We start from the raw sequence: 18,912 nt of genomic DNA on the forward strand, positions 1-18,912 counted from the left end.
TTAGGGGAATTTGGGGGGGTTTGGGGAATTTTGGGGGGAACTTGGGGCATTTCGGGCAATTTTGGGGAGATTTGGGGGATTTTGGGGGCATTTTAGGGGAATTTGGGGGGGTTGGGGGAATTTTGGGGGGGATTTGGGGAATTTTGGGGGGATTTTGGGGGGATTTGGGGCATTTTGGGGGATTTGAGGGGTATTTTGGAGAAAATTTGGGGAATTTTGGGGAGGTTTGGGGCATTTTGAGGGGATTTGGGGGAATTTTGGGGAGATTTGGGGGGATTTGGGGAATTTTGGGGGGGATTTAGAGGGGATTTGGGCCATTTTGGGGGGAATTTGGGGATTTAGGGGGGAATTTGGGGATTTTTGGGGAGATTTGGAGGGATTTGGGGGAGGTTTGGGTGGGATTTGGGGCATTTTGGGGGGATTTGGGGGCATTTTGGGGCATTTTGGGGGAATATTGGAGCATTTTGGGCGGATTTGGGGTGGATTTAGGGGGATTTGGGGGGGGAATTTGGGGCATTTTGGGGGGAACATGGGGCATTTCGGGCAATTTTGGGGAGATTTGGGGGATTTTGGGGGCATTTTAGGGGAATTTGGGGGGGTTGGGGGAATTTTGGGGGGATTTGGGGAATTTAGGGGGGAATTTAGGGGGGATTTGGGGCATTTTGGGGGATTTGGGGGGGGGTTTGGGGAATTTAGGGGGGAATTTAGGGGGGATTTGGGGCATTTTGGGGAATTTGGAGGGGGATTTGGGGGAATTTTGGGGGGATTTTAGGGGGATTTTGGGGGGTTTGAGGGGTATTTTGGAGAAAATTTTGGGAATTTTGGGGAGGTTTGGGGCATTTTGGGGGGATTTGGGGAATTTTGGGGTGATTTTGGGGGGATTTGGGGGGATTTTGGGGGCATTTTGGGGAATTTGGGGGGGTTTGGGGGAATTTTGGGGGGGATTTGAGGAATTTTGGGGAGATTTGGAGGGGGATTTTGGGGGGATTTGGGGCATTTTGGGGGGGATTTGGGGGAATTTTGGGGGGATTTTAGGGGGATTTGGGGGGATTTGAGGGGGATTTTGGAGAAAATTTTGGGAATTTTGGTGAGGTTTGGGGCATTTTGGGGGCATTTTGGGGAATTTTGGGGAGGTTTTGGGGGGATTTGGGTAATTTTAGGGAGATTTGGGGGAATTTTGGGGAGATTTGGAGGGGGATTTGGGGTGGATTTGGGGGGGATTTTGGAGATTTTTGGGGAGATTTGGGGGATTTTGGGGGTTTTTTTTGGGGAATTTTGGGATTTTCTTTGGATTTTTTGGGAATCCCTGGAACCCCCTGGAATTTTTTGGGGTAGATTTTGACATTTTTGGGTCATTTTTATTCCATTTGAGAAGAAAAACTCGAATTTGGGCTGGATTTGGGGCAGATTTGGAGTAGAATTTCAGGGTTTTTTGGGGTTTTTTTTGGGAATTTTGGGGTTTTTTGGGAATCCCTGGAACCTGCTGGAATTTTTGGGGTAAATTCTGCCATTTTTGGTCCGTTTGGGCTCAGTTTGAGAATCAGAACTCGAATTTGGGCTGGATTTGGACAGATTTGGAGTAGAATTTCGGGGTTTTTTTGGGGTTTTTTGGGGGAATTTTGGGGTTTTTTGGGAATCCCTGGAACCCGCTGGAATTTTTGGGGTAAATTTTGCCATTTTTGGTCCGTTTGGGCTCAGTTTGAGATGCAGAGCTCGAATTTGGGCTGGATTTGGGTGGATTTGGGGCAGATTTGGAGTGGAATTTTGGGGTTTTTTGGGGAATTTTGGGATTTTTTGGGGATTTTTGGGAATTTTTGGGAATCCCTGGAACCCCCTGGAATTTTTGGGGTAGATTTTGACATTTTTGGGTCATTTTTATTCCGTTTCAGAAGGAAAACTCGAATTTGGGCTGGATTTGGGCTGGATTTGGGGCAGATTTGGAGTAGAATTTCGGGGTTTTTTGGGGTTTTTGGGGGGAATTTTGGGGTTTTTTGGGAATCCCTGGAACCCGCTGGGATTTTTGGGGTAAATTCTGCCATTTTTGGTCCGTTTGGGCTCAGTTTGAGAAGCAAAACTCGAATTTGGGCTGGATTTGGACGGATTTGGGGCAGATTTGGAGTAAAATTTTGGGGGTTTTTTTGGGAATTTTGGGATTTTTGGGGGATTTTTGGGGAATTTTTGGGAATCCCTGGAACCCCCTGGAATTTTGGGGTAAATTTTGACATTTTTGGGTCATTTTTATTCCGTTTGAGAAGAAAAACTCGAATTTGAGCGGGATTTGGACGGATTTGGGGCAGATTTAGAGTAGAATTTCGGGTTTTTTTGGGGATTTTTGGGGGAATTTTTGGGTTTTTTGGGAATCCCTGGAAGCCCCTGGAATTTTTGGGGTAAATTCCGCCCTTTTTGGTCCGTTTGGGCTCAGTTTGAGAATCAGAATTCGAATTTGAGCTGGATTTGGGTGGATTTGGGCTGGATTTGGAGTAAAATTTTGGGGTTTTTTGGGATTTTTTGGGGATTTTTGGGATTTTTTGGGAACTCTTTGGAATCCTTGGAACCTGCTGGAATTTTTGGGGTAGATTTTGACATTTTTGGGTCATTTTTATTCCGTTTGAGAAGGAAAACTCGAATTTGGGCTGGATTTGGGGCAGATTTGGAGTGGAATTTTGGGGTTTTTTGGGGTTTTTTTGGGAATTTTGGGGTTTTTTGGGAATCCCTGGAACCCGCTGGAATTTTTGGGGTAAATTCCGCCATTTTTGGTCCGTTTGGGCTCAGTTTGAGAATCAGAACTCGAATTTGGGCTGGATTTGGACGGATTTGGGGCAGATTTGGGGTAGAATTTCAGGGTTTTTTGGGGTTTTTGGGGGAATTTTGGGGTTTTTTGGGAATCCCTGGAACCCGCTGGGATTTTTGGGGTAAATTCTGCCATTTTTGGTCCGTTTGGGCTCAGTTTGAGAATCAGAACTCGAATTTGGGCTGGATTTGGGGCAGATTTGGAGTAAAATTTTGGGGTTTTTTGGGGTTTTTTTGGGGGAAATTTGGGGTTTTTTGGGAATCCCTGGAACCCGCTGGAATTTTTGGGGTAAATTTTGCCATTTTTGGTCTTTTTGGGCTCAGTTTGAGAATCAGAACTCGAATTTGAGCTGGATTTGGACGGATTTGGGCTGGATTTGGAGTAAAATTTTGGGGGTTTTTTGGGGAATTTTGGGATTTTTTGGGGATTTTTTGGGGAATTTTTGAGAATCCCTGTAACCTGCTGGGAATTTTGGGGTAAATTTTGACATTTTTGGGTCATTTTTATTCCGTTTGAGAAGGAAAACTCGAATTTGGGCTGGATTTGGGGCAGATTTGGAGTGGGATTTTGGGGGTTTTTTTGGGGAATTTTGGGGTTTTTTTGGGAGTTCTTGGAATCCTTGGAACCCCCTGGAATTTTTGGGGTAAATTTTGCCATTTTTGGTCCGTTTGGGCTCAGTTTGAGTATCAGAACTCGAATTTGGGCTGGATTTGGGACGGATTTGGGGCAGATTTAGAGTAGAATTTCGGGATTTTTTTGGGAATTTTGGGATTTTTTGGGGATTTTTTGGGAATTTTTGGGAATCCCTGGAACCCCCTGGAATTTTTGGGGTAGATTTTGACATTTTTGGGTCATTTTTATTCCTTTTGAGAAGAAAAACTCGAATTTGGGCTGGATTTGGACGGATTTGGGGCAGATTTGGGGTAGAATTTTGGGGTTTTTTTGAGGAATTTTGGGATTTTTTGGGAATTTTTGGGGGAATTTTTGGGAATCCCTGGAACCGCCTGGAATTTTTGGGGTAGATTTTGACATTTTTGGGTCATTTTTATTCCGTTTGAGAAGAAAAACTCGAATTTGGGCTGGATTTGGGGCAGATTTAGAGTAGAATTTTGGGGTTTTTTGGGGTTTTTTGGGGGAATTTTGGGGTTTTTTGGGAATCCCTGGAACCCGCTGGGATTTTTGGGGTAAATTTTGCCATTTTTGGTCTGTTTGGGCTCAGTTTGAGAATCAGAACTCGAATTTGGGCTGGATTTGGACGGATTTGGGGCAGATTTGGAGTAAAATTTTGGGGGTTTTTTTGGGGAATTTTGGGATTTTTTGGGGATTTTTGGGGAATTTTTGGGAATCCCTGGAACCCCCTGGAATTTTTGGGGTAAATCTTGACATTTTTGGGTCATTTTTATTCCGTTTGAGAAGAAAAACTCGAATTTGGGCTGGGTTTGGGGCAGATTTGGAGTAGAATTTCGGGGTTTTTGGGGTTTTTTTGGGAAATTTGGGGTTTTTTGGGAATCCCTGGAACCCCCTGGAATTTTTGGGGTAAATTTTGCCATTTTTGGTCCGTTTGGGCTCAGTTTGAGAATCAGAACTCGAATTTGGGCTGGATTTGGGGCAGATTTGGAGTAGAATTTTGGGGTTTTTGGGGGTTTTTTGGGGGAATTTTGGGGAATTTTTGGGAATCCCTGGAACCGCCTGGAAATTTTGGGGTAAATTTTGCCATTTTTGGTCCATTTGGGCTCAGTTTGAGAATCAGAACTCGAATTTGGGCTGGATTTGGAGCAGATTTGGAGTAAAATTTTGGGGTTTTTTGGGGTTTTTTTGGGGGAAATTTGGGGTTTTTTGGGAATCCCTGGAACCCGCTGGAATTTTTGGGGTAAATTCTGCCCTTTTTGGTCCGTTTGGGCTCAGTTTGAGATGCTGAACGCGGAGCTGGAGGGGAACCAGGACTTGGCCAACTCCCGCATGGCCGAGCTGGAGAAGCTGCAGCTGGAGCTGCAGGCGGCCGTGAGGGGCCAGGAGAGGCTCAAGGTCAGATTTGGGGACATTTCGGGAGATTTTGGGACATTTGGGGACATTTTGGGACATTTTAGGGACATTTTGGGGCCGTGAGGGGCCAGGAGCGGCTCAAGGTCAGATTTGGGGACATTTCGGGAGATTTTGGGACATTTGGGGACATTTTGGGACATTTTAGGGACATTTTGGGGCCGTGAGGGGCCAGGAGAGGCTCAAGGTCAGATTTGGGGACATTTCGGGAGATTTTGGGGTCATTTGGGGACATTTTGGGGTCATTTTGGGACATTTTGGGGTCATTTGGGGACATTTTGGGGACATTTGGGGTCATTTTCGGGACACTTTTGGTCATTTTCAGGACATTTTGGGACATTTTGGGACATTTTGGGGTCATTTTGGGGCCGTCAGGGGCCAGGAGCGGCTCAAGGTCAGATTTGGGGACATTTTGGGACATTTTGGGACATTTTAGGGACATTTTAGGGACATTTTGGGGATATTTGGGGTCATTTTGGGGCCGTCAGGGGCCAGGAGAGGCTCAAGGTCAGATTTGGGGTCATTTTGGGAGATTTTGGGGACATTTTGGGGTCATTTTGGGAACATTTTGGGGTCATTTTGGGACATTTGGGGACATTTTGGGAACATTTGGGGTCATTTTGGGGTCATTTTCAGGACATTTTGGGGATATTTTAGGGACATTTTGGGGATATTTGGGGTCATTTTGGGGCCGTGAGGGGCCAGGAGAGGCTCAAGGTGAGATTTGGGGATATTTTGGGAGATTTTGGGACATTTTAGGGACATTTTGGGGATATTTGGGGACATTTTGGGGTCATTTTGGGGCCGTCAGGGGCCAGGAGAGGCTCAAGGTGAGATTTGGGGTCATTTCGGGACATTTTGGGACATTTGGGGACATTTGGGGTCATTTTGGGGACATTTTTGGTCATTTTGGGGACATTTGGGGTCATTTTCGGGACACTTTTGGTCATTTTCAGGACATTTTGGGGATATTTTAGGGACATTTTGGGGCCGTGAGGGGCCAGGAGAGGCTCAAGGTGAGATTTGGGGTCATTTTGGGAAATTTCGGGACATTTTGGGGTCATTTTGGGGACATTTTCGGACATTTTGGGGACGTTTTGGTGTCATTTTTGGTCATTTTCAGGACATTTTGGGGATATTTTAGGGACATTTTGGGGACATTTTGGGGCCGTCAGGGGCCAGGAGAGGCTCAAGGTGAGATTTGGGGACATTTCGGGAGATTTTGGGACATTTGGGGACATTTTGGGGTCATTTTGGGACATTTTGGGGTCATTTGGGGACATTTTGGGGACATTTGGGGTCATTTTCGGGACACTTTTGGTCATTTTCAGGACATTTTGGGGATATTTTAGGGACATTTTGGGGCCGTGAGGGGCCAGGAGCGGCTCAAGGTCAGATTTGGGGACATTTCGGGAGATTTTGGGACATTTGGGGACATTTTGGGGATATTTTAGGGACATTTTGGGGCCGTGAGGGGCCAGGAGAGGCTCAAGGTCAGATTTGGGGACATTTCGGGAGATTTTGGGACATTTGGGGACATTTGGGACATTTTGAGACATTTTGGGACATTTTGGGGTCATTTGGGGACATTTTGGGGACATTTTTGGTCATTTTGGGGACATTTGGGGTCATTTTCGGGACACTTTTGGTCATTTTCAGGACATTTTGGGCACATTTTGGGGACATTTTGGGGATATTTGGGGTCATTTTGGGACATTTTGGGGCATTTTGGGGCCGTCAGGGGCCAGGAGAGGCTCAAGGTGAGATTTGGGGTCATTTCGGGAGATTTTGGGACATTGGGGGACATTTGGGGACATTTTTGGTCATTTTGGGGACATTTTGGGGACATTTTGGGACATTTTGGGGACATTTTGGGGCTGTCAGGGGCCAGGAGCGGCTCAAGGTGAGATTTGGGGTCATTTGGGGGGATTTTGGGACATTTTGGGGACATTTTGGGGACATTTTGGGGCTGTGAGGGGCCAGGAGAGGCTCAAGGTGAGATTTGGGGACATTTTGGGAGATTTTGGGAACATTTTGGGGACATTTTGAGGACATTTAGGGACATTTTAGGGACATTTTGGGGACATTTTGGGGACATTTTGGGGACATTTGGAGCCAGGAGAGGCTGAAGGTGAGATTTGGGGTCATTTCGGGAGATTTTGGGACATTTGAGGACATTTTGGGACATTTGGGGTCAGGAGCGGCTCAAGGTGAGATTTGGGGTAATTTTGGGAAATTTTGGGACATTTTGGGGTCATTTTGGGGACATTTTGGTGTCATTTTTGGTCATTTTCAGGACATTTTGGGGACATTTTAGGGACATTTGGGGACATTTTGGGGCCGTGAGGGGCCAGGAGAGGCTCAAGGTGAGATTTGGGGACATTTCGGGAGATTTTGGGACATTTGGGGACATTTTGGGGTCATTTGGGGACATTTTGGGGGCATTTTGGGACATTTGGGGACATTTTGGGAACATTTGGGGTCATTTTGGGGTCATTTTCAGGACATTTTGGGGATATTTGGGGTCATTTTGGGGCCGTGAGGGGCCAGGAGAGGCTCAAGGTGAGATTTGGGGTCATTTCGGGAGATTTTGGGACATTTGGGGACATTTTGGGGTCATTTGGGGTCATTTGGGGTCATTTTGGGAACATTTTGGGGTCATTTTGGGACATTTGGGGACATTTTGGGAACATTTGGGGTCATTTTCTGGACATTTTGGGAACATTTTGGGGTCATTTTGGGACATTTGGGGACATTTTGGGGTCATTTTGGGGACATTTTGGGGACATTTTGGGGCCGTGAGGGGCCAGGAGAGGCTCAAGGTGAGATTTGGGGTCATTTTGGGAGATTTTGGGACATTTTGGGAACATTTGGGGTCATTTTCGGGACATTTTTGGTCCTTTTCAGGACATTTTGGGGACATTTTGGGGGCATTTTTGGTCATTTTAGGGACATTTTGGGGACATTTTGGGGCCGTTCGGGGCCAGGAGCGGCTCAAGGTCAGATTTGGGGACATTTTGGGACATTTTGGGACATTTGGGGACATTTTGGGGTCATTTTGAGGACGTTTGGGGACATTTTGGTGTCATTTTTGGTCATTTTCAGGACATTTTGGGGATATTTTAGGGACATTTTGGGGCCGTCAGGGGCCAGGAGAGGCTGAAGGTGAGATTTGGGGTAGTTTTGGGAAATTTCGGGACATTTTGGGGACATTTGGGGTCATTTTCGGGACACTTTTGGTCATTTTCAGGACATTTTGGGGCCATTTTAGGGACATTTTGGGACATTTTGGGGACATTTTGGGGCCGTCAGGGGCCAGGAGCGGCTCAAGGTGAGATTTGGGGACATTTTGGGACATTTTGGGGCCGTGAGGGGCCAGGAGAGGCTCAAGGTGAGATTTGGGGTCATTTCGGGAGATTTTGGGACATTTGGGGACATTTTGGGAACATTTGGGGACATTTTGGGGATATTTTAGGGACATTTTGGGGACATTTTGGGGACATTTGGAGCCAGGAGAGGCTCAAGGTGAGATTTGGGGACATTTTGGGAGATTTTGGGAACATTTTGGGGACATTTTGAGGACATTTAGGGACATTTTAGGGACATTTTGGGACATTTTGGGACATTTTGGGGCTGTTCGGGGCCAGGAGAGGCTCAAGGTGAGATTTGGGGTCATTTCGGGAGATTTTGGGAGATTTTGGGGACATTTGGGGACATTTTGGGGTCATTTGGGGTCATTTTGAGGATGTTTGGGGACATTTTGGGTCATTTTGGGAGATTTTGGGGACATTTTGGGGTAATTTGGGGACATTTTGGGACATTTGGGGACATTTTAGGGACATTTTGGGGTCATTTTGGGGCCGTCAGGGGCCAGGAGCGGCTCAAGGTGAGATTTGGGGACATTTTGGGACATTTTGGGGTCATTTGGGGTCATTTTGGGGACATTTGTGGTCATTTTGGGACACTTTTGGTCATTTTCAGGACATTTTGGGACATTTTAGGGACATTTTGGGGATATTTGGGACATTTTGGGGCCGTCAGGGGCCAGGAGCGGCTCAAGGTGAGATTTGGGGACATTTCAGGAGATTTTGGGACATTTGGGGACATTTTGGGGTCATTTTGGGGACGTTTGGGGTCATTTTTGGGACACTTTTGGGGATATTTTAGGGACATTTTGGGGATATTTGGGACATTTTGGGGACATTTTGGGGCTGTTCGGGGCCAGGAGCGGCTCAAGGTCAGATTTGGGGTCATTTCGGGAGATTTTGGGACATTTTGGGTCATTTTGGGGACATTTGGGGACATTTTGGGGACATTTTGGGGATATTTGGGTCATTTTGGGACATTTTGGGGCCGTCAGGGGCCAGGAGCGGCTCAAGGTGAGATTTGGGGACATTTTGGGACATTTTGGGGCCGTGAGGGGCCAGGAGAGGCTCAAGGTGAGATTTGGGGACATTTTGGGACATTTTGGGACATTTTGGGAGATTTTGGGACATTTGGGGACATTTTGGGAACATTTGGGGACATTTTGGGGTCATTTTCAGGACATTTTGGGGATATTTTAGGGACATTTTGGGGATTTTTGGGGTCATTTTGGGGCCGTCAGGGGCCAGGAGAGGCTCAAGGTCAGATTTGGGGTCATTTTGGGACATTTTAGGGACATTTGGGGACATTTGGGGTCATTTTGGGACATTTTAGGGACATTTGGGGACATTTGGGGTCATTTTGGGGACATTTTGGGGACATTTTGGGGCCGTGAGGGGCCAGGAGAGGCTCAAGGTCAGATTTGGGGACATTTTGGGAGATTTTGGGAACATTTTGGGGACATTTTGAGGACATTTAGGGACATTTTAGGGACATTTTGGGACATTTTGGGACATTTTGGGGCCGTGAGGGGCCAGGAGAGGCTCAAGGTGAGATTTGGGGTCATTTCGGGAGATTTTGGGACATTTGGGGACATTTTGGGGTCATTTGGGGTCATTTTGGGACATTTTGGGGACATTTTGGTGTCACTTTTGGTCATTTTCAGGACATTTTGGGGACATTTTGGGGATATTTGGGTCATTTTGGGACATTTTGGGGTCATTTCGGGGCCGGGAGCGGCTCAAGGTGACACCGGGGGGGACCCTGGGGACGCTGGGGGGGGGGTTGGGGGTTCCGGTGTCACCCTGGGGTGGCCCTGGGGTGGCTCAGGTGTCACCCAGGGGTGGCCCAGGTGTCACCCAGGGGTGGCTCAGGTGTCCCTGGGGTGTCCCTGGGGTGGCTCAGGTGTCACCCAGGTGACTCCAGGTGGCTCAGGGGTGGCTCAGGTGTCCCTGGGGTGACTCAGGGGTGCCCCAGGTGCCCCCAGGTGCCCCCAGGTGCCCATGGCTGTATCCCCCAGGTGGCTCAGGTGTCACCGGGGTGTCCCTGGGGTGGCTCAGGGGTGTCCCAGGTCCCCCAGGTGCCCCCAGGTGCCCCCAGGTGCCCATGGCTCTGTCCCGGGGGTGTCCCTGGGGTGGCTCAGGGGTGTCCCAGGTGCCCCCAGGTGCCCCCAGGTGCCCCCAGGTGCCCACGGCTCCATCCCCCAGGTGTCCCTGGGGTGTCCCTGGGGTGTCCCAGGTGCCCCCAGGTGCCCGTGGCTGTGTCCCAGGTGTCCCTGGGGTGTCCCTGGGGTGGCTCAGGGGTGGCCCAGGTGCCCCCAGGTGCCCCCAGGTGCCCACGGCTCCGTCCCCCAGGTGGCTCAGGGGTGTCCCAGGTGCCCCCAGGTGCCCCCAGGTGCCCACGGCTCCGTCCCGCAGGTGGCCCTGCGCTCGCTGCCCGAGGAGGTGGTGAAGGAGGTGTCACCCAGGTGTCCCTGGGGTGTCCCAGGTGCCCCCAGGTGCCCACGGCTCCGTCCCCCAGGTGGCTCAGGGGTGGCCCAGGTGCCTCCAGGTGCCCCCAGGTGCCCATAGCTCCGTCCCAAGTGTCCTTGGGGTAACTCAGGGGTGGCTCAGGTGTCCCTGGGGTGGCTCAGGGGTGTCCCAGGTGCCCCCAGCTGCCCCCAGCTGCCCCCAGGTGCCCGTGGCTCTATCCCAGGTGTCCCTGGGGTGTCCCTGGGGTGGCTCAGGGGTGGCTCAGGTGCCCCCAGGTGCCCCCAGGTGCCCCCAGGTGCCCACGGCTCCGTCCCCCAGGTGGCTCAGGGGTGTCCCAGGTGCCCCCAGGTGCCCCCAGGTGTCCCTGGGGTGGCTCAGGGGTGGCTCAGGGGTGGCTCAGGTGTCCCTGGGGTGGCTCAGGGGTGTCCCAGGTGCCCCCAGGTGCCCCCAGGTGCCCGTGGCTGTGTCCCCCAGGTGGCCCTGCGCTCGCTGCCCGAGGAGGCGGTGAAGGAGGTGTCACCCAGGTGTCACCCAGGTGTCCCTGGGGTGTCCCTGGGGTGTCCCTGGGGTGGCTCAGGGGTGTCCCAGGTGCCCCCAGGTGCCCCCAGGTGCCCGTGGCTCTATCCCAGGTGTCCCTGGGGTGTCCCTGGGGTGGCTCAGGGGTGGCCCAGGTGCCCCCAGGTGCCCCCAGGTGCCCACGGCTCCGTCCCCCAGGTGGCTCAGGGGTGTCCCAGGTGCCCCCAGGTGCCCCCAGGTGCCCACGGCTCCGTCCCGCAGGTGGCCCTGCGCTCGCTGCCCGAGGAGGTGGTGAAGGAGGTGTCACCCAGGTGTCCCTGGGGTGTCCCAGGTGCCCCCAGGTGCCCACGGCTCCGTCCCCCAGGTGGCTCAGGGGTGGCCCAGGTGCCTCCAGGTGCCCCCAGGTGCCCATAGCTCCGTCCCAAGTGTCCTTGGGGTAACTCAGGGGTGGCTCAGGTGTCCCTGGGGTGGCTCAGGGGTGTCCCAGGTGCCCCCAGCTGCCCCCAGCTGCCCCCAGGTGCCCGTGGCTCTATCCCAGGTGTCCCTGGGGTGTCCCTGGGGTGGCTCAGGGGTGGCTCAGGTGCCCCCAGGTGCCCCCAGGTGCCCCCAGGTGCCCACGGCTCCGTCCCCCAGGTGGCTCAGGGGTGTCCCAGGTGCCCCCAGGTGCCCCCAGGTGTCCCTGGGGTGGCTCAGGGGTGGCTCAGGGGTGGCTCAGGTGTCCCTGGGGTGGCTCAGGGGTGTCCCAGGTGCCCCCAGGTGCCCCCAGGTGCCCGTGGCTGTGTCCCCCAGGTGGCCCTGCGCTCGCTGCCCGAGGAGGCGGTGAAGGAGGTGTCACCCAGGTGTCACCCAGGTGTCCCTGGGGTGTCCCTGGGGTGTCCCTGGGGTGGCTCAGGGGTGTCCCAGGTGCCCCCAGGTGCCCCCAGGTGCCCGTGGCTCTATCCCAGGTGTCCCTGGGGTGTCCCTGGGGTGGCTCAGGGGTGTCCCAGGTGCCCCCAGGTGCCCCCAGGTGCCCACGGCTGTATCCCGCAGGTGGCTCAGGGGTGTCCCAGGTGCCCCCAGGTGCCCCCAGGTGCCCACGGCTCCGTCCCCCAGGTGTCCCTGGGGTGGCTCAGGGGTGTCCCAGGTGCCCCCAGGTGCCCCCAGGTGCCCACGGCTCCGTCCCCCAGGTGCCCCCAGGTGCCCCCAGGTGCCCACGGCTCCGTCCCGCAGGTGGCCCTGCGCTCGCTGCCCGAGGAGGCGGTGAAGGAGGCCCTGGAGTACAAGGTGCTGCAGTCGCAGTTCTCGCTGCTCTACCACGAGAGCCTCCAGGTGAAGACGCAGCTGGACGAGGCGCGGGCGCTGCTGCTGGCCACCAAAAACAGCCACCTGCGGCACATCGAGCACATGGAGGTCAGCCCGGGGGGCTACCGAGGGGTCTGGGGGGCTACCGAGGGGTCTGAGGGGTCTGGGGGTCACTGGGCCACCAAAAACAGCCACCTGCGGCACATCGAGCACATGGAGGTGAGCCCGGGGGGCTACTGAGGGGTCTGGGGGGCTACCGAGGGGTCTGAGGGGTCACTGAGGGGTCTGGGGGTCACTGAGGGGTCACTGAGGGGTCACTGAGGGGTCACTGGGCCACCAAAAACAGCCACCTGCGGCACATCGAGCACATGGAGGTCAGCCCGGGGGGCTACCGAGGGGTCTGGGGGGCTACTGAGGGGTCTGGGGGGTCACTGAGGGGTCTGGGGGTCACTGAGGGGTCACTGAGGGGTCACTGAGGGGTCACTGAGGGGTCACTGGGCCACCAAAAACAGCCACCTGCGGCACATCGAGCACATGGAGGTCAGCCCGGGGGGCTACCGAGGGGTCTGGGGGGCTACCGAGGGGTCTGAGGGGTCACTGAGGGGTCTGGGGGTCACTGAGGGGTCTGAGGGGCTACCGAGGGGTCTGAGGGGTCACTGAGGGGTCACTGAGGGGTCTGGGGGTCACTGAGGGGTCACTGAGGGGTCACTGAGGGGTCACTGAGGGGTCACTGGGCCACCAAAAACAGCCACCTGCGGCACATCGAGCACATGGAGGTGAGCCCGGGGGGCTACTGAGGGGTCTGGGGGGCTACTGAGGGGTCTGAGGGGCTACCGAGGGGTCTGAGGGGTCACTGAGGGGTCTGAGGGGTCACTGAGGGGTCTGGGGGTCACTGAGGGGTCTGAGGGGCTACTGAGGGGTCTGAGGGGTCTGGGGGTCACTGAGGGGTCACTGAGGGGTCACTGAGGGGTCTGAGGGGTCACTGAGGGGTCACTGAGGGGTCACTGAGGGGTCATTGAGGGGTCACTGGGCCACCAAAAACAGCCACCTGCGGCACATCGAGCACATGGAGGTGAGCCCGGGGGGCTACCGAGGGGTCTGAGGGGCTACCGAGGGGTCTGAGGGGTCTGGGGGTCACTGAGGGGTCACTGAGGGGTCACTGAGGGGTCACTGAGGGGTCACTGAGGGGTCATTGAGGGGTCACTGAGGGGTCACTGAGGGGTCACTGAGGGGTCACTGAGGGGTCACTGGGCCACCAAAAACAGCCACCCGCGGCACATCGAGCACATGGAGGTGAGCCCGGGGGGCTACTGAGGGGTCTGAGGGGCTACTGAGGGGTCTGAGGGGTCACTGAGGGGTCTGAGGGGTCTGAGGGGTCTGAGGGGTCACTGAGGGGTCACTGAGGGGTCTGGGGGTCACTGAGGGGTCTGGGGGTCACTGAGGGGTCACTGAGGGGTCACTGGGCCACCAAAAACAGCCACCTGCGGCACATCGAGCACATGGAGGTGAGCCCGGGGGGCTACCGAGGGGTCTGAGGGGCTACCGAGGGGTCTGAGGGGTCACTGAGGGGTCACTGAGGGGTCTGAGGGGTCTGGGGGTCACTGAGGGGTCACTGAGGGGTCACTGGGCCACCAAAAACAGCCACCTGCGGCACATCGAGCACATGGAGGTGAGCCCGGGGGGCTACCGAGGGGTCTGGGGGGCTACTGAGGGGTCTGGGGGTCACTGAGGGGTCACTGAGGGGTCACTGAGGGGTCTGGGGGTCACTGAGGGGTCTGGGGGTCACTGAGGGGTCACTGAGGGGTCACTGAGGGGTCTGAGGGGTCACTGAGGGGTCTGGGGGGTCACTGAGGGGTCACTGAGGGGTGTGGGGGTCACTGAGGGGTTTGGGGGTCACTGAGGGGTCACTGAGGGGTCACTGAGGGGTCACTGAGGGGTCTGGGGGTCACTGAGGGGTCACTGAGGGGTCACTGAGGGGTCACTGAGGGGTCTGGGGGTCACTGAGGGGTCACTGAGGGGTGTGGGGGTCACTGAGGGGTCACTGAGGGGTCACTGAGGGGTCTGGGGGTCACTGAGGGGTCACTGAGGGGTGTGGGGGTCACTGAGGGGTTTGGGGGTCACTGAGGGGTCACTGAGAGGTCACTGAGGGGTCTGAGGGGTCACTGAGGGGTCACTGAGGGGTCTGAGGGGTCACTGAGGGGTCTGAGGGGTCTGGGGGTCACTGAGGGGTCACTGGGGGGTCTGGGGGGTCACTGAGGGGTCTGGGGGTCACTGAGGGGTCACTGAGGGGTCTGAGGGGTCACTGAGGGGTCTGGGGGTCACTGAGGGGTCTGAGGGGTCACTGAGGGGTCACTGAGGGGTCTGAGGGGTCACTGAGGGGTCTGAGGGGTCTGGGGGTCACTGAGGGGTCACTGAGGGGTCACTGAGGGGTCACTGAGGGGTCACTGGGCCACCAAAAACAGCCACCTGCGGCACATGGAGCACATGGAGGTGAGCCCGGGGGGCTACCGAGGGGTCTGGGGGGCTACCGAGGGGTCTGAGGGGTCACTGAGGGGTCTGGGGGTCACTGAGGGGTCACTGAGGGGTCACTGAGGGGTCACTGGGCCACCAAAAACAGCCACCTGCGGCACATCGAGCACATGGAGGTGAGCCCGGGGGGCTACCGAGGGGTCTGGGGGGCTACCGAGGGGTCTGGGGGGTCACTGAGGGGTCTGGGGGTCACTGAGGGGTCACTGAGGGGTCACTGAGGGGTCTGGGGGGTCACTGAGGGGTCACTGAGGGGTCACTGAGGGGTCTGAGGGGTCACTGAGGGGTCACTGAGGGGTCACTGGGCCACCAAAAACAGCCACCTGCGGCACATCGAGCACATGGAGGTCAGCCCGGGGGGCTACTGAGGGGTCTGGGGGGCTACTGAGGGGTCTGAGGGTCACTGAGGGGTCACTGAGGGGTCACTGGGGGGTCACTGAGGGGTCACTGAGGGGTCACTGAGGGGTCACTGAGGGGTCTGGGGGGTCACTGAGGGGTCTGGGGGTCACTGAGGGGTCACTGAGGGGTCTGAGGGGTCACTGAGGGGTCACTGAGGGGTCACTGAGGGGTCTGAGGGGTCTGGGGGTCACTGAGGGGTCACTGAGGGGTCACTGAGGGGTCTGAGGGGTCACTGAGGGGTCTGGGGGTCACTGAGGGGTCACTGAGGGGTCTCTGAGGGTCACTGAGGGGTCACTGAGGGGTCACTGAGGGGTCTGGGGGTCACTGAGGGGTCACTGAGGGGTCACTGAGGGGTCTGAGGGGTCACTGAGGGGTCTGGGGGTCACTGAGGGGTCACTGAGGGGTCTGAGGGGTCACTGAGGGGTCATTGAGGGGTCACTGAGGGGTCTGAGGGGTCTGGGGGTCACTGAGGGGTCACTGAGGGGTCACTGAGGGGTCTGGGGGTCACTGAGGGGTCACTGAGGGGTCTGAGGGGTCACTGAGGGGTCATTGAGGGGTCACTGAGGGGTCTGAGGGGTCTGGGGGTCACTGAGGGGTCACTGAGGGGTCTGAGGAAAAAAATGGGAAAAAAATCGGGAAAAATTCGAAAAAAATCAGAAAAAAATCGAAAAAAAATGGGAAAAAATCCCCCCAAAACTTTTGGAAATGGGAAAAAAATGAAATAAAAATTGAAAAACAATGGGAAAAAAAATCGGAAAAAAATCCGAAAAAAATCCGAAAAAAATCCGAAAATAATGGAAAAAAAATCAGAAAAAAATCGGAAAAAAATGGGAAAAAATCCCAAAAAATCCCCCAAAAATTTTGGAAATGGGAAAAAAATGAAATAGAAAAGGAAAAAAAAATGGAAAAAAATGGGAAAAAAATCGGAAAAAAATCAGAAAAAAATGGAAAAAAAATCAGAAAAAAATCGGAAAAAATGGAAAAAAATCCCCCCAAAAAATTTTGGAAATGGGGAAAAAAATGGAATAAAAATGGAAAAAAAACTGGAAAAAAATGGGAAAAAAATCAGAAAAAAATCGGAAAAAAATGGGAAAAAAATCCCAAAAAATCCCCCAAAAATTTTGGAAATGGGAAAAAAGTGAAATAGAAAAGGAAAAAAAAATGGAAAAAAATCGGAAAAAAATCAGAAAAAATTGGAAAAAAAATCAGAATAAAATCCGAAAAAAAATGGGAAAAAATCCCCAAAAAAATTTTGCAAATGGGAAAAAAATGAAATACAAATCAAAAAAAAAAAGGGAAAAAATGGAAAAAAAATCGGAAAAAAATCCGAAAAAAATCCGAAGAAAATGGAAAAAAAATCAGAAAAAAATCGGAAAAAAATAGATCCAAAAAATCCCCAAAAAAAGTTTGCAAATGGGAAAAAAATGAAATAAAAATGGAAAAAAAAAATGGAAAAAAATGGGACAAAAATCAGAAAAAAATCAGAAAAAATCGAAAAAAATCAGAAAAAAATCGAAGAAAAATGGGAGGAAATCCCCCAAAAACATTTTGCAAATGGGAAAAAAATGAAATAAAAATGGAAAAAAAAATGGAAAAATATGGGAAAAAAATTGGAAAAAAATCCAAAAAAAATGGAAAAAAATCAGAAAAAAATAGAAAAAAAAAAGGGATAAAAATCCCAAAAAAAAATCTCCAAAAAAATTTTGCAAATGGGAAAAAAATGAAATAAAGATGGGACAAAAAATGGAAAAAAATGGGAAAAAAATCAGAAAAAAATCAGAAAAAAATCGGAAAAAATCAGAAAAAAATCGGAAAAAAATGGGAAAAAATCCCAAAAAATCCCCAAAAAAAGTTTGCAAATGGGAAAAAAATGAAATAAAGATGGGACAAAAAATGGAAAAAAATGGGAAAAAAATCAGAAAAAAATCAGAAAAAAATCGGAAAAAATCAGAAAAGAATCGAAAAAAAATGGGAAAAAATCCCCAAAAAAATTTTTGGAAGTGGGAAAAAAATGGAATAAAAATGGAAAAAAAACTGGAAAAAAATGGGGAAAAAATCGGAAAAAAATCGGAAAAAATCGAAAAAAAATCAGAAAAAAATCGAAAACAATGGGAAAAAATCCCCCAAAAAATTTTGCAAATGGGAAAAAAATGAAGTAAAAATGGAAAAAAAAAATGGAAAAAAATGGGAATAAAATTGGAAAAAAATCCGAAAAAATGGAAAAAAATCAGAAAAAAATAGAAAAAAAAAGGGATAAAAATCCCAAAAAAATCACCAAAAAAATTTTGCAAATGGCAAAAAAATGAAATAAAAATGGGAAAAAAAAATGGACAAAAATGGGACAAAAATCAGAAAAAAATCAGAAAAAAATCGAAAAAAAAGTCAGAAAAAAATCGGAAAAAATCAGAAAAAAATCGAAAAAAAATGGGAAAAAGTCCCCAAAAAAATTTTGCAAATGGCAAAATAATGAAATAAAAATGGAAAAAAAAATGGAAAAAAATGGGAAAAAAATGGGAAAAAAATCGGAAAAAAATCAGAAAAAAATGGAAAAAAATCGGAAAAAAAATCGAAAAAAAATCGGAAAAAATCCCAAAAAATCCCCAAAATTCCCCAAAAATTCCCAAAAACCCCCTGGCTCTCGGCAGAGCGACGAGCTGGGGGTGCAGAAGCGGCTGCGCACCGAGGTGATCCAGCTCGAGGACACGCTGGCCCAGGTGCGCAAGGAGTACGAGATGCTGCGCATCGAGTTCGAGCAGAACCTGGCGGCCAACGAGCAGGCGGGTGAGGGGGCACCTGGGGGGCACCTGGAGGGCGGTTAAAGGGGGTCTGGGGGCACCTGGAGGGGGTTAAAGGGGGTTTGGGGGCACCTGGGGGGGGTCTGGGGGCACCTGGGGGGCACCTGGGGGGCATCTGAGGGGGTTAAAGGGGGTTTGGGGCCATCTGGGGGGGTCTGGGGGCACATGGGGGGCACCTGGGGGCACCTGAAACACACCTTGGGGCACCTGGGGGGGCTTAAAGGGGGTTTGGGAGCACCTGGGGGGGTTTGGGGATGGTTTGGGGTCACCTGGGGGGGGTTAAAGGGAGTTTGGGGGGGTCTGGGGGCACCTGAAACACACCTGGGGGCACCTGAAATGCACCTGGGGGCACCTGGGGGGGGTTAAAGGGAGTTTGGGGCCACCTGAGGGGGGCGGTTTGGGGATGGTTTGGGGTCATTCGGGGGCCACCTGAGAGCGGTTCAAGGTGGTTTGGGGCCACCTGAGAGGGCACCTGGGGGTGGGAGGTCCGAGGCCGAACCTGGGTGCCCCGAGCGGCCGCCCTCAGCCGGTGCCCGCCCCGCCCCGTGCCAGGCCCCATCAACCGGGAGATGCGGCACCTGATCAGCTCCCTGCAGAACCACAACCACCAGCTCAAGGGCGACGTGCAGCGCTACAAGCGCAAGCTGCGCGAGGTGCAGGCCGAGATCGGCAAGGTGGGCGGGGCCTGGCCGGGGGCCGGGGGCGGGGCCGGGGGCCGGGGGCGGGGCCT

The 18,912-nt window shown here is 52.6% G+C and overlaps 1 protein-coding gene across 1 annotated transcript in view; it reads left to right on the plus strand.

The window, feature by feature from the left end:
• LOC138100992 (E3 ubiquitin-protein ligase BRE1B-like) overlaps positions 1-18,912 on the plus strand; it is a 75,850-nt gene that overhangs the window by 20,771 nt on the left and 36,167 nt on the right. The window contains 4 exon segments of the mRNA XM_068998835.1: positions 4,697-4,816; positions 12,391-12,570; positions 18,033-18,168; positions 18,735-18,856. Of these exon segments, the coding sequence (XP_068854936.1) occupies positions 4,697-4,816; positions 12,391-12,570; positions 18,033-18,168; positions 18,735-18,856 (558 nt within the window).

Source organism: Aphelocoma coerulescens, unplaced genomic scaffold (assembly GCF_041296385.1).
Source record: "Aphelocoma coerulescens isolate FSJ_1873_10779 unplaced genomic scaffold, UR_Acoe_1.0 HiC_scaffold_181, whole genome shotgun sequence".
Lineage (NCBI taxonomy): Eukaryota > Metazoa > Chordata > Aves > Passeriformes > Corvidae > Aphelocoma > Aphelocoma coerulescens.